This window comes from Canis lupus, chromosome 18, assembly GCF_003254725.2.
Source record: "Canis lupus dingo isolate Sandy chromosome 18, ASM325472v2, whole genome shotgun sequence".
NCBI lineage: Eukaryota > Metazoa > Chordata > Mammalia > Carnivora > Canidae > Canis > Canis lupus.
In genome coordinates this window covers 22,319,891-22,331,890 of record NC_064260.1, presented here as the reverse complement: position 1 = coordinate 22,331,890, position 12,000 = coordinate 22,319,891, and the positions used below count along the sequence as shown (strand labels likewise).

At 47.0% G+C, this 12,000-nt stretch overlaps 1 protein-coding gene across 5 annotated transcripts in view; it reads left to right on the top strand.

Annotated features, from left to right (window-relative positions):
* Nucleotides 1-12,000, top strand: part of PCLO (piccolo presynaptic cytomatrix protein) — a 390,134-nt gene that overhangs the window by 187,095 nt on the left and 191,039 nt on the right. For 3 of the 5 annotated variants that reach the window (XM_049096819.1, XM_025449188.3, XM_025449195.3), the window contains exons 5-6: nt 761-6,041; nt 6,428-8,436. In XM_049096819.1, the coding sequence (XP_048952776.1) occupies nt 761-6,041; nt 6,428-8,436 (7,290 nt within the window). The remainder of the gene's footprint in view (nt 1-760; nt 6,042-6,427; nt 8,437-12,000) is intronic. The other 2 variants (XM_049096822.1, XM_049096821.1) reach the window with 2 other exon arrangements.

Genomic DNA, 12,000 nt, shown 5'->3' with positions numbered 1-12,000 from the left:
AGCTAAAGCCATGAGTCAGACTAGTTATTGCATAACTTTTTAAAAGTCATTAATTATTAGCAATAACTATTAGTAATAATTGTAAACTTTTTCAAAGTTTCTAAACATTCACTTCAAATGATACAGGATAATAATATTAACAACAATAGCAAGTGAATATAATGTCTTAACGTTTTTTAAAGTGTCCTTAAAAGGTAGTGCCATATTTAAATCTCTCTCAAAAAAAATTTGTTTTTGTGATTGTTGAGGCAGATATCATTATAGTCATATCACCTGCATATTTCTGTTCAGTAAAATTTCCAACATCTCTTACAACTTATAGCCAGGTACAAAGCCCATCCTCTGATTTTTTTTTTCTTTCTTTGCTTGTCCCCGTAACTCAAAAGTATTGATTATATTAATGAAAACCTCAATTTCTTGACAATTTGTAACTCTCTCCCCAAATAAATGTACTGAGAAAAATAATCACGTGTTTGAAAGAACATGGAATTGAAATATAAATAGAGTGTTAGTGGAAAAAAACAAATGTCGTTAAGAATGGACATTTCATTAAACTTAGATTAAATGTAAACTAACCCTAATATATATCAACTATTTTCAGTTTTTTGTAGCCAAAGATCTAAAAAAATTACTGGCATATAGTTGAAAGAAAAATGCTAGTATTACTCCTCAGTTCATAACAGTTATTTGGGAGTAATAGAGAGGCCCTGTTACTAGTTTAATCATGTTAAGTTTTCCTGTATCTTTTCCTCCCTGCTAGGAAAAGGAAGATGACAAATCAGACACTTCAAGTTCTCAGCAACCAAAAAGCCCGCAAGGTCTGAGTGACACAGGATACTCTTCTGATGGGATATCAAGTTCACTTGGTGAAATTCCAAGTCTTATTCCAAATGACGAAAAAGATTTGCACAAGGGACTCAAAAAGGACTCTTTTTCCCAAGAAAGCAGCCCCTCCAGCCCCTCAGACTTGGCTAAGTTAGAGAGCACGGTCCTCTCCCTTCTGGAGGCTCAGGCAAGCACCCTCGCGGCGGCGAAGCCCCACGGGAACAGCCAGCCTCCGGAGGTTTGTTGCGGGCTGCCCGTGGGTTCCCGGGCGGAGACCCCGGCGGCGGGACAGGAGCTGGCGAGGCGCGCGGGGGAAGGGGAGCCTTCCACGCAGGACGGCCGCCAGGACGTCCCTTCCACGCAGGACGGTCGACGGGACATGCCTTCCACGCAGGACGGGCGCCAGGACGTCCCTTCCACGCAGGACGGGCGCCAGGATGTCCCTTCGATGCAGGACGGTCTCCGACACGTCCCTTCCACGCAGGACGGCCGCCGGGACGTCCCTTTCACGCAGGACGGTCTCCGAGATGTCCCTTCCACGCAGGATGGGCGCCGGGATGTCCCTTCCACGCAGGACGGCCGCCGGGACGTGCCCTCCACGCAGGACTACGGAGGGCAGTTGGCGTGGGTCGGGGCCGCGCAGCCCCTAAGGCCGCCCCCCGAGTGCGCGGAGGGCCGCAGCGACAGCGAGAAGCCGCCGGGGCCCCCGAGAGAGCGCGGGGCCGGCGCGGGCTCGTCCAGCAGCGAGGACGGTAGGCGGGAGGACAGCCCGGGCTCCGGGGACGACGGCGGCCTGGGAGGCGAACCCGCCGCGGATGCGAGCGCCGACGAGGACGCCTCGGGGTCTGAGGGCGACGAGCCCCCCGGCAGCCAGCTCCCGGACGTGCGTAGCTCCGACGGCCGCCCGAGGGAGGAGCCCAGGGGCAAGGCGAGGGCGGCCGCGGGCAAGCACCGGCGAGCCAGCCGCAGGAGCGCCGCAAGCCTCGACGGCGATGCGGGACGACGCCACTCGTGGCACGATGACGACGATGACACGTTCGACGACAGCCCCGAGCCGAGGTACAGAGAGACCACGAGTCAGGACAGCGACGAGCTCATCGTGGCCGGAGGAGGCGGCCTGCGGCGCTTCAAGACCATAGAGCTGAACAGCGCGACCGCGGAGCGCTACGGCCCGGAGCCCCCGCGCAGAGCCGCGGTGTTGGACTTCGACGAGGAGCCAGAACTGGAAATGGAGAGCCTGACGGACTCTCCAGAAGACAGGTCACGGGGGGAAGGGTCCTCCAGCCTTCACGCTTCCAGCTTCACTCCCGGCACATCCCCGACGTCGGTGTCCTCCCTTGATGAGGACAGTGATAGTAGCCCTAGCCACAAAAAGGGAGAGAGCAAGCAGCAACGGAAAGCTCGGCACAGGTCTCACGGCCCCCTTCTGCCCACCATCGAGGACTCCTCAGAGGAGGAAGAGCTGAGAGAGGAGGAAGAGCTGCTGAAGGAGCAAGAAAAGCAGCGGGAGTTGGAACAGCAACAAAGAAAGACTTCTAGTAAGAAATCAAAGAAAGACAAAGATGAACTTCGTGCTCAGAGGAGGAGGGAGAGACCAAAGACCCCACCCAGTAACCTCTCTCCCATTGAAGATGCATCTCCCACAGAAGAGTTACGTCAGGCTGCAGAGATGGAGGAGCTCCATCGGTCCTCTTGTTCCGAATACTCACCTAGCATAGAGTCAGACCCAGAAGGTTTTGAAATAAGCCCAGAGAAAATAATAGAAGTCCAGAAAGTGTATAAATTGCCCACAGCTGTGTCTTTGTACTCCCCAACCGATGAGCAGTGTCTCATGCAGAGAGAAGGCAGCCAAAAGGCATTAAAAAGTGCTGAGGAGATGTATGAAGAAATGATGCACAAAACCCACAAGTACAAGGCTTTTCCAGCTGCAACGGAACGAGATGAAATGTTTGAAAAAGAGCCTTTGTATGGAGGGATGCTAATAGAGGACTATATTTACGAATCTCTAGTGGAGGACACATATAATGGTTCGGTAGATGGCGGCCTACTAACGAGGCAAGAAGACGAAGATGGCTTTCTGCAACAGAGAGGGAAAGAGCAAAAAGTAAGGATTCCAGAACAGATTTATGAAGATCCTATGCAAAAAATAACAGACCTCCAGAAAGAGTTTTACGAATTGGAAAGCTTACATTCTCTTGTGCCTCAAGAAGACATAGTTTCAAGCTCTTACATCATCCCAGAAAGCCACGAGATAGTGGATCTGGGTAGTATGGTAACTTCCACCAGTGAAGAAAAGAAGTTACTAGATGCCGATGCTGCCTATGAAGAGCTCATGAAGAGGCAGCAGCAGATGCAGTTCCCACCTGGGTCCGGTCCATCCCAGCCCCCCATCACGGATGACATGACAGAATCTACTGTGGACTTTGACAGGATGCCCGATGCTTCTTTGACGTCAAGTGTTCTCTCGGGAGCATCTCTCACAGATTCCACCAGCAGCGCAACGCTCTCCATCCCCGATGTCAAAATAACCCAACATTTTTCAACAGAAGAAATTGAGGATGAATATGTAACTGATTATACAAGGGAGATTCAAGAGATAATTGCCCATGAGTCACTGATTTTGACTTACTCCGAGCCTTCAGAAAGTGCCACATCTGTCCCGCCCTCTGACACACCCTCTCTCACATCATCTGTGTCTTCAGTTTGTACCACAGATAGCTCCTCACCCATCACTACCTTGGATAGTATAACCACAGTTTATGCGGAGCCAGTGGACATAGTGACTAAGTTTGAAGATTCTGAGATTTCTTCATCAACATATTTTCCTGGCAGCATTATCGACTATCCAGAAGAAATAAGTGTATCTTTAGCTCGGACTGCCCTACCGGATGGAAGAGCGAGTGCTGATCATATCGTGATTTCCTTATCTGATATGGGACCGCCTCTCGAACCTGTAGGAACTGAACCCGAGGGGCTCATTGCTGACACTATTTCCACTGAATTATCTACATCTGAAAAAGACCCAGTGAAGAAAGCCAAGAAGGACACCGGGAATGGAATTATTCTTGACGTTTTGGAAGCTTACAGAGATAAAAGGGAGAAGTCTGAGGTTGAACCCACAAAAATTGGCTTATCTGAAACCGGGTTTGATCAGCCTCCTTCTCCCGCTATTGCAGTGGAGGAGCAGGTTCCAGGGACACGCTTGCTGTCTGGACAGGTCTTTGATCAAGCTAAACCTGCACCTCACTTGCCATCTGGCAGCCCTTCTCTTAGCTCTCTTCCGACTAAAACTCGTCCATTCTTTAGAAGTTCTTCTGTGGATGCATCAGCCCAACCTCCTCCTCCTCCTCCCCCTCCCCCTCCTCCTCCTCCCCCACCCCCTCCTCCTCCTCCTCCACCCCTTCCTCCACCAACCTCACCTAAACCAGCTGTTCATCCTAAAAAAAAGGTAATCGCTACAGCTCCGGTGACCCTAACTCCTACAGCTACACCGCCAGCTGATGTTGTTACTGCAGCAGAGGCCGCGGCCATTCCAAGAGGTAGTGGGTTACCTGTAACAAAAATATGTACCCCTGCACCTCCTCCTGTTCCTCCTAAACCATCTTCCATCCCGTCTGGCCTTGTGTTTACACACAGACCTGAGCCAAGTAAACCTCCAATTGCCCCCAAACCAGCAGTTCCTCAGCTTCCAGTAACGACACAAAAACCAGCAGATACACACCCCAAACCGGCAGGTCTATCTCTGACTTCGAATATGACACTAAATTTAGTGACTTCAGCAGATTATAAATTACCTTCCCCTACATCCCCACTTTCCCCTCACTCTAACAAGTCCTCCCCGAGATTTTCCAAATCCCTCATGGAAACCTATGTGGTTATCACGTTGCCATCTGAACCCGGGACTCCAACAGATTCTTCAGCCAGTCAGGCAATCACCAGTTGGCCCCTGGGGTCACCCCCCAAAGACCTGATTTCCATCGAACCAGTGTTTTCTTTAGTTCCTCCTCTGACCACGGCGGGAATGCCCAGTTCTGCAGCACCAAGCTTGTACCTCTCAGGATCTCTGGGGACATTGTCTGCTCTCCCGGTCACAACCTTGTCTTCATTTCAAGCAGCCCCAACCTCGGGGACACAGTTTTTCACAGCTGAAGTTTCTCAGGCCGAGGTTTCAGCGGCCAGAAGTGCAGTCCCCGGTGTTGGTCTCAGCAGTGTCCCGATCTCAGTTCCCCCAGAGCCTCTTGCTCTCGACAAGCGTCAGCCTAAGGAAAACGGGAAGGTGCAGCTTGTGGGCGATGCCATTGATTTGCGAACGGTACCAAAAGGAGAGGTGCAGGTGCCTGACAAGGGTGTGGATCTTTCCGCGGCCACCGTAGATCTGAAGAGGCAGAGTGCCGCAAGTGACGTTTATGGCAGGCAGATTAGTGCTGTCCAGCCCTCCGTTATAAATCTCAGCACAACTCCGTCAGCAGCGACGCCGATGGCCCTGCTCGCGGAGTCGGCGCCCGTCCTCGCGGGCACGGCTGGTTCAAGTCACGCTGTGGCCGCGGAAAGCCTGGTGGGCCTAGAACGTGGGACGACCGCACCGCTCCAGCTCACGACATCAAAGCCCGCTGAGCCCACGTACAAGATGCCAAGTGGCCAGGCCTTCCCTGCCGCTAGGGAGGACGCGCCGATAAACTTATCTTTAGGCCCTTCGGCACACCCGGTGACATCGGCTCTTCCAAAACCTGTCACTGTGCCTCCTGCTGGTGTCACAAGTGGATGGACTGATAGCATCACATTGCAGGGCATCCCTGACGGGGAAGTGGTGGACCTCAGTACAACAAAGTCGCACAGAACAGTTGTGACAATGGACGAATCCACTTCGGGTGTGGTGACCAAGATAGTGGAAGATGATGACAAGCCTGTTGATCTGACTGCAGGAAGAAGAGCCGTATGCTGTGATATGGTTTACAAGTTACCCTTCGGAAGGAGCTGCACGGCACAGCAGCCTGCCACTACTCTTCCTGAGGATCGTTTTGGCTATAGGGATGACCACTATCAGTATGATCGATCAGGGCCCTATGGTTATAGAGGGATTGGGGGAATGAAACCTTCCATGTCTGACACTAATTTAGCGGAAGCTGGACATTTTTTCTATAAAAGTAAAAATGCTTTTGATTATTCTGGAGGCACTGATGCAGCAGTAGATCTGACTTCAGGGAGAAGTACTACAGGTCAGTATGATGTGGCAACAGACCTTTCCTTGAAATGTCGTTATGGTGTCCCTCATCTCATTTCAGGATGAAAAATGTGGTCCCTTTTCCAATTTGTTACCTTTTCTCTTGCTTTGGATGTTTTGGCAACATATTTTGGAGTCCATGTGCACTTTCATTTCTTCGTTTTTTTTTTTTTGTTTTTTGTTTTTTTTAATTTGTTCTGCCCAGCGTCGCCTGCATGTGCCTGCATGGTCAACATCGCTTTTATTCCACATCTGATTAGGTTAACCTGTGGATTTGCATGCCGTCCCATTCATTATGTTCGTCAAGATTGAGAGGGCTTTCAAACCCAAAAAGCATCATTCGTTCTGGGAACCAGACTGTAACTCTACCCTGTGTTTCAGGTGAGGTAATGGATTATTCAAGCAAGACTGCAGGTCCCTATCCAGAAACACGGCAAGTCATTTCAGAAGTTGGGATTAGTACCCCACAGTATTCCACAGCAAGAATGACTCCACCTCCAGGATCCCAGTATGGTGTGGGGAGCGTTCTGAGGTCATCAAATGGTGTCGTCTATTCTTCAGTAGCAACCCCAATTCCCTCCACATTTGCTATCACCACACAACCTGGCTCCATTTTCAGCACCACGGTGAGGGATTTGTCTGGCGTGCACACAGCTGACGCCGTGACTTCGTTATCCGCTCTGCACCAGAGCCAGCCGATGCCTAGATCCTATTTCCTAACAACAGGTGCCTCTGAAACAGACATCGCGGCACCTAGTATTGATATCAGTGCCAGTTTGCAGACCCTTACGATGGAGACTCTGACTGCTGAGACGATAGACTCGGTTCCCACTTTAACCACAGCATCCGAAGTGTTTTCTGAAGTGGTGGGAGATGAAACTGCTATTTTAATTGTCCCCGAAGAAGATAAACAGCAGCAGCAGCTCGACTTGGAGCGTGAGCTCCTGGAACTGGAGAAAATTAAGCAACAGCGTTTTGCCGAGGAACTGGAGTGGGAGCGTCAGGAAATTCAAAGGTTCCGCGAACAAGAAAAGATCATGGTTCAAAAGAAGCTGGAGGAGCTGCAGTCTATGAAGCAGCACCTTCTCTATCAGCAAGAAGAGGAGCGGCAGGCCCAGTTCATGATGAGGCAGGAGACCTTAGCTCAGCAACAGCTACAGCTGGAGCAGATCCAGCAGCTGCAGCAGCAGCTTCACCAGCAGCTGGAAGAGCAGAAGATTCGCCAGATCTACCAGTATAACTATGACCCTTCTGGAACTGCGTCTCCCCAAACGACCACGGAGCAGGTGATGCTGGAAGGGCAGTATGCTGCCCCGGAAGGGAGTGCGTTCTGGGCCCCTGAGGACGCCACCACCACCGCCTCGGCCGTCGTGGCGATCGAAATTCCCCAGAGCCAGGGCTGGTACACGGTGCAGTCTGATGGTGTGACCCAGTACATCGCCCCACCTGGCATCCTGAGCACCGTCTCAGAAATCCCTCTGACGGAGGTGGTGGTCAAGGAGGAGAAGCAGCCCAAAAAGAGAAGTTCTGCAGCGAAAGCCCGTGGACAGTATGAGGAAATGGGGGAACCCGATGACCCCCGCGGCTTTAAAAAGATAGTGGACAGCGGCGTGCAAACCGACGATGAGGACGCAGCAGACCGGAGCTATGTGAGTAGGAGGCGGAGAACCAAAAAAAGTGTTGATACAAGTGTCCAAACTGATGATGAAGATCAGGATGAATGGGATATGCCTACTAGAGCGAGGAGGAAAGCTCGAGTAGGCAAGTACGGGGACAGCACTGTGGATGCTGACAAGAGCAAACCCCTTTCCAAGGTCGCCAGTATAGCAGTTCAGACAGTAGCCGAGATTTCTGTGCAGACTGAACCCGTTGGAACCATAAGAACACCGTCAGTACGCGCACGCGTGGATGCCAAGGTAGAAATAATTAAACACATTTCAGCCCCTGAAAAGACTTACAAAGGGGGCAGCTTAGGATGTCAAACAGAAGCAGATTCAGACACACAGAGTCCTCAGTATCTGAGTGCCACCTCTCCACCCAAAGACAAGAAACGCCCAACACCTTTAGAGATTGGTTACTCATCTCACCTTCGGGCAGATTCCACATTACAGCTGGCTCCTTCCCCACCCAAATCTCCAAAAGTCCTTTATTCACCCATCTCACCACTTTCACCAGGCAAAGCCTTAGAATCAGCCTTTGTACCTTATGAAAAACCCCTCCCTGATGAGATAAGTCCACAGAAAGTACTTCATCCAGACATGGCTAAAGTGCCCCCAGCAAGTCCTAAGACAGCCAAGATGATGCAGCGGTCCATGTCTGACCCCAAGCCTCTGAGTCCAACAGCAGATGAAAGTTCCAGGGCTCCTTTTCAGTATACCGAGGGCTACACGGTAAGAGTGATTCTTTTTAGTTAGAAGACAATAGATGAGTTGATGTTAACCGTGTGTTTGCAGACTTGCGGAGGCAGTGAGGCTCCTGGTACCTTAGAACCTGATACTGCAGTTTAGGGAGGATTATTTCATTCGAAATTTGGGGAAAAACCAGGAAAGTATACGTCCATTTAGAGATACCAAAAAAAGAAGGCACCTTATGTGAGCAGAATGAAAAAGAAGTACAATACTTTATGGTTCCCTGAGATTGAAAGTTTCATTCTGACCTTGAAATCTCCCAAGTGTCCGTTGTAGACTGTGATTTCCGGGAGTATAATTAATATTCATATTCAAGTATGATGGAATAAATACTGAGCATAAACAGATAAGGCGAAGGACGGCCCTAAATTTAGGCCCATGGACCCTGGAAATCTTCATTGGGAGGGTCCTTGGAGATCTTCCAATCAGTTTTGTCTTCCTCCAGCCAGAATATTTTCAGAAAAGGGCTTAGAATATTTACTGTTCAAAAGAGAGCATTTCTAGAGAAGGCAGATGAAAGAGTAATATAATTTCATAGTTCATCCATGCTTGTTTAGTTTCTGGCAACTTTCTTAAATCTAACCTCAGGTAAACCTTAATTCCAGGGCTTATAGAAGCAAAAAGAATTTTTATGTTTCTTTGGATAATAGCCATTAATTATTTTAAAATATAGCGGTATGCTTCAAAGGAGAAAGAACATAGGTATGTTGGACGCATTTGTGAGGATCTCTCTAGCTGAGCTAATAAGAAATGGTAATAATCAGCTAGAAAAACAAGTGTATCCTACTTTTAAAATCTAATATAATACTCTTGAGAAGGCTGTTGATAAATATGATAGTTCAATTTAGATAAGATCCACGTTCAAATTAAAAGTTCCCTCAATTTACTGGTGTTTGAACTCCAGATTTTCAAACTCTAAAGCTTCTAAATAGACTTTTCTGAGACACTGTTATATTTCCGCTGAACCATGTATCTTAGACATTATGGCTGTGGGCTGGGAATATGTCATCAAATATGACTGCAAGTCTATTTATAGGTAGATAGACATCTCTATAGGGATATTAAAAATTACAAATTCATATCTTTTAGTTTCATAGTGACACTTTGTTATTACGTATTTTCTTAAGCAGTATGTCCCCACATGAAGTAAAATTGTCTTCATGTGGGGGTCAGAGGTCATAACATGAAGTCAGGAAAGCACTGGTGCATTGAGATTTCATTCAGTTTACAGAAAGTTATTTTTTCCTATGGCTTTGTTTCCAGAATTAAATCTGTTGTGAGAAGTGATTTTCAATTCAGCTATGTGAATAAGTGTTTTTATAGCAGTGGCATTCGGATTCGCCTAAAGAGTTACTTGGAAACTTGGAAAATGTTGTTTTTGACAGGACTTTAAAGTAATATACCATTTACGTCCTCAGAAAGAATAGACTTTCCCAGTTGATGTATTGATTATTTACTTAATATATAGCCTGTACCCTTAATTCATATAAACTCAGTTAAAGAAGAGGTTGAAGTTGTATTTTTTTTTTTTTTCCACAGTATTCACCTTCAGACTTAGAAGTGTGAAATGAAAGATACCGGGAGTTATGTGGGTTGTATTCCAGGTGATGATACTGATTAACTACCTAATCCCAAAGGAAGTTGGGTAGAATTACGAAGTAATTTCTGAGCCTGAAAAATCCTAGGTGGATTGAGCTCCTGAAGTTCAGTAGTTCCTTTTCCTAATCAGTCCAACTCAGTGCTTTAATATGGAATAAGCTCAACTCAAAGATACTGTTTTATTTCATGCACAAGGTAGACCATTTTGTGTACAGGTACCATTTTGTGGCACCCTAGATACTGTGATTCGAACATGTGACTTTTATAATTGGTTTCTTTGCCCATTTCTAGACATGTTGTAAAAAACAAAATTCCTTCATTATAAACATGGATTAGTTGTTTCGAAAAGCATAATCTTCTAAGTGATATTTGTAGTGATATGGGTTTAATTTAAGAAGTTTAGCTCAGTAATTTACATACTGTTAATTTTCTCAGACTAGTAAAGTTGAGAAGAATCACACCATTCAGTAGCCACTGAGACAACATAGCATAAAATAGCGTGCTGTAAGGTAGCAGAAAAGAGAAGTTCTATCCTATATGTGATTCTGTGGTTAGATCTCCTTTTTCTGGAAGTGTGAGGAAATGTTTCAAAGAACATGTTCTGAATCATGAGGGTGAAATCTCTGTTGGACCCTAAAGACAAAAAAGGAGGTCCCTCTAGAGGAAACAGACTATGCAAAGGTTCTTACTGATGAACAAGCAAAAGGAAAGAGGAGGAAGAAGAGGTTTACTATAAAACTGGAAAAGTAGTAGAGAGCATATCACTGGGAATCTAATTTGCTGAGTTACTGTTTGGATTTCCTTTCCATGGTTATCAAGAGATTAGACCTAAGCCACCATCTTTTTTTCTTTCTTTTTCCTTTCCTTTCCTTTCCTTTCCTTTCCTTTCCTTTCCTTTCCTTTCCTTTCCTTTCCTTTCCTTTCCTTTCCTCTCCTTTCCTTTCTCCATTCCTTTCTCCATTCCTTTCTTCTTTCCTTTCCTCACTCCATAGCTTAAACTCTCCAGTAGATCCTCATCGAATTCAGAATATCTTAGACAGTTCTTAACAGGGACCCATATGATCTTTTCTCTGCCTATCTCACAACCTCATCAGTCGCTCCCCACATTTGCCCCCTCCTCTTGCTCTGCTCCCACCACTGACCTTGCCATTTGCTGGATGTGCCAACCTCATCCTCGTGCCAGCCCTGTGTTGGGATCTCTCTCTCTCTCTCTCTCTCTCTCCTCAGATCTTTGTCTGGCTTATTCCTGTGTATAGGTTTCTGCTTAAGTTTTACTACCACAAAGAGGCTCTCCTTACCTCATTCTCTAAATAAATTTTCCTGGGACGCCTGAATGGCAGTCAGTTAAGTGCCGGGCTCTTGATTTTGGCTCAGGTCATGATCTCAGGGTCCTCATTGGGCTTTGCGCTGAGCATGGAACCATGGAACCTGCATGGATGTTCTCTCTCCCTGTCCCTCTGCCCCCTGCCCTGTGCTGTCTCTCTCAAATAATAATAATAATGATGATGATGATGATGATGATGATAATATAAAGCACTGTATTGTACCTTTTGTTTCTTCACAGGCAAATGTGGATCATTTCTTGCTTGATTGGTTTGGTTTTGGTTCTCTTTCCATATTCACTTTTTTGTCTTAGTAACTATCTCAGAAACTTTTTGGAGCACTTTAATTACTACAGGGTCAGATCTTCCATCCTAGAGTTTCAAAACATTTGTCTTAATTTTGCAATTTGGAATATCAGAGATTTAAATTTTACTCTATTCCTACCCCATAGGAATTCAACTATGTGACATGAGATCCTTTAACTTGCATGTGGTTTTTCCATCGTGGAACTTGGGTCTTGTCTTTGACACAGGAATTCTAAGGCAAAAGCATGGTTAGTGTTTAGTTAGTGTGTCACTGGCACTTTGAGTTCATGCTAAGCCCTAAGATGTCTTATATACTTAG